Source organism: Penaeus monodon, chromosome 19 (assembly GCF_015228065.2).
Source record: "Penaeus monodon isolate SGIC_2016 chromosome 19, NSTDA_Pmon_1, whole genome shotgun sequence".
Lineage (NCBI taxonomy): Eukaryota > Metazoa > Arthropoda > Malacostraca > Decapoda > Penaeidae > Penaeus > Penaeus monodon.
The window spans coordinates 23,615,555-23,615,862 of record NC_051404.1 but is presented as its reverse complement, the minus strand read 5'-3'; the positions used below and the strand labels follow the sequence as shown (position 1 = coordinate 23,615,862).

The 308-nt window shown below is 46.4% G+C and overlaps 1 protein-coding gene across 1 annotated transcript in view; it reads left to right on the top strand.

The window, feature by feature from the left end:
* The window catches only part of LOC119585139 (nucleoprotein TPR-like), a gene marked incomplete at its 3' end in the record, with an annotated part of 21,357 nt that extends 21,090 nt beyond the window's left edge, over positions 1 to 267 (top strand). The window contains 1 exon segment of the mRNA XM_037933768.1: positions 55 to 267. Within this exon segment, the coding sequence (XP_037789696.1) occupies positions 55 to 267 (213 nt within the window).
* Between the last annotated feature and the right edge of the window lie 41 nt (positions 268 to 308).

Genomic DNA, 308 nt, shown 5'->3' with positions numbered 1-308 from the left:
CTCCAGTTCGTAGTTTGATGAAACTTTTTTACGACAGATATTTTTCCCTTTCAGTGATTGATGTAGAGGGTGATGAAGATGGAAATGAGGAAGAGGAGAGCCAGGGAGGTGAAACTGAGGAGAGAGAAGGAAGCAGTGAGATGGAGCAACCTTCTGCTGATGTGTCAAGTGCCCCTTCATCCACTCCAAGTTCACCCTCCAATCCAGCTCGAAGAATCACGCCGATCACATGGGATAACTCCCCACAGAGAATGCGAGCAGATAGAGGTACTGAGTTTAAGTGAGCGTGTCAGAGATTGAGATTAAGT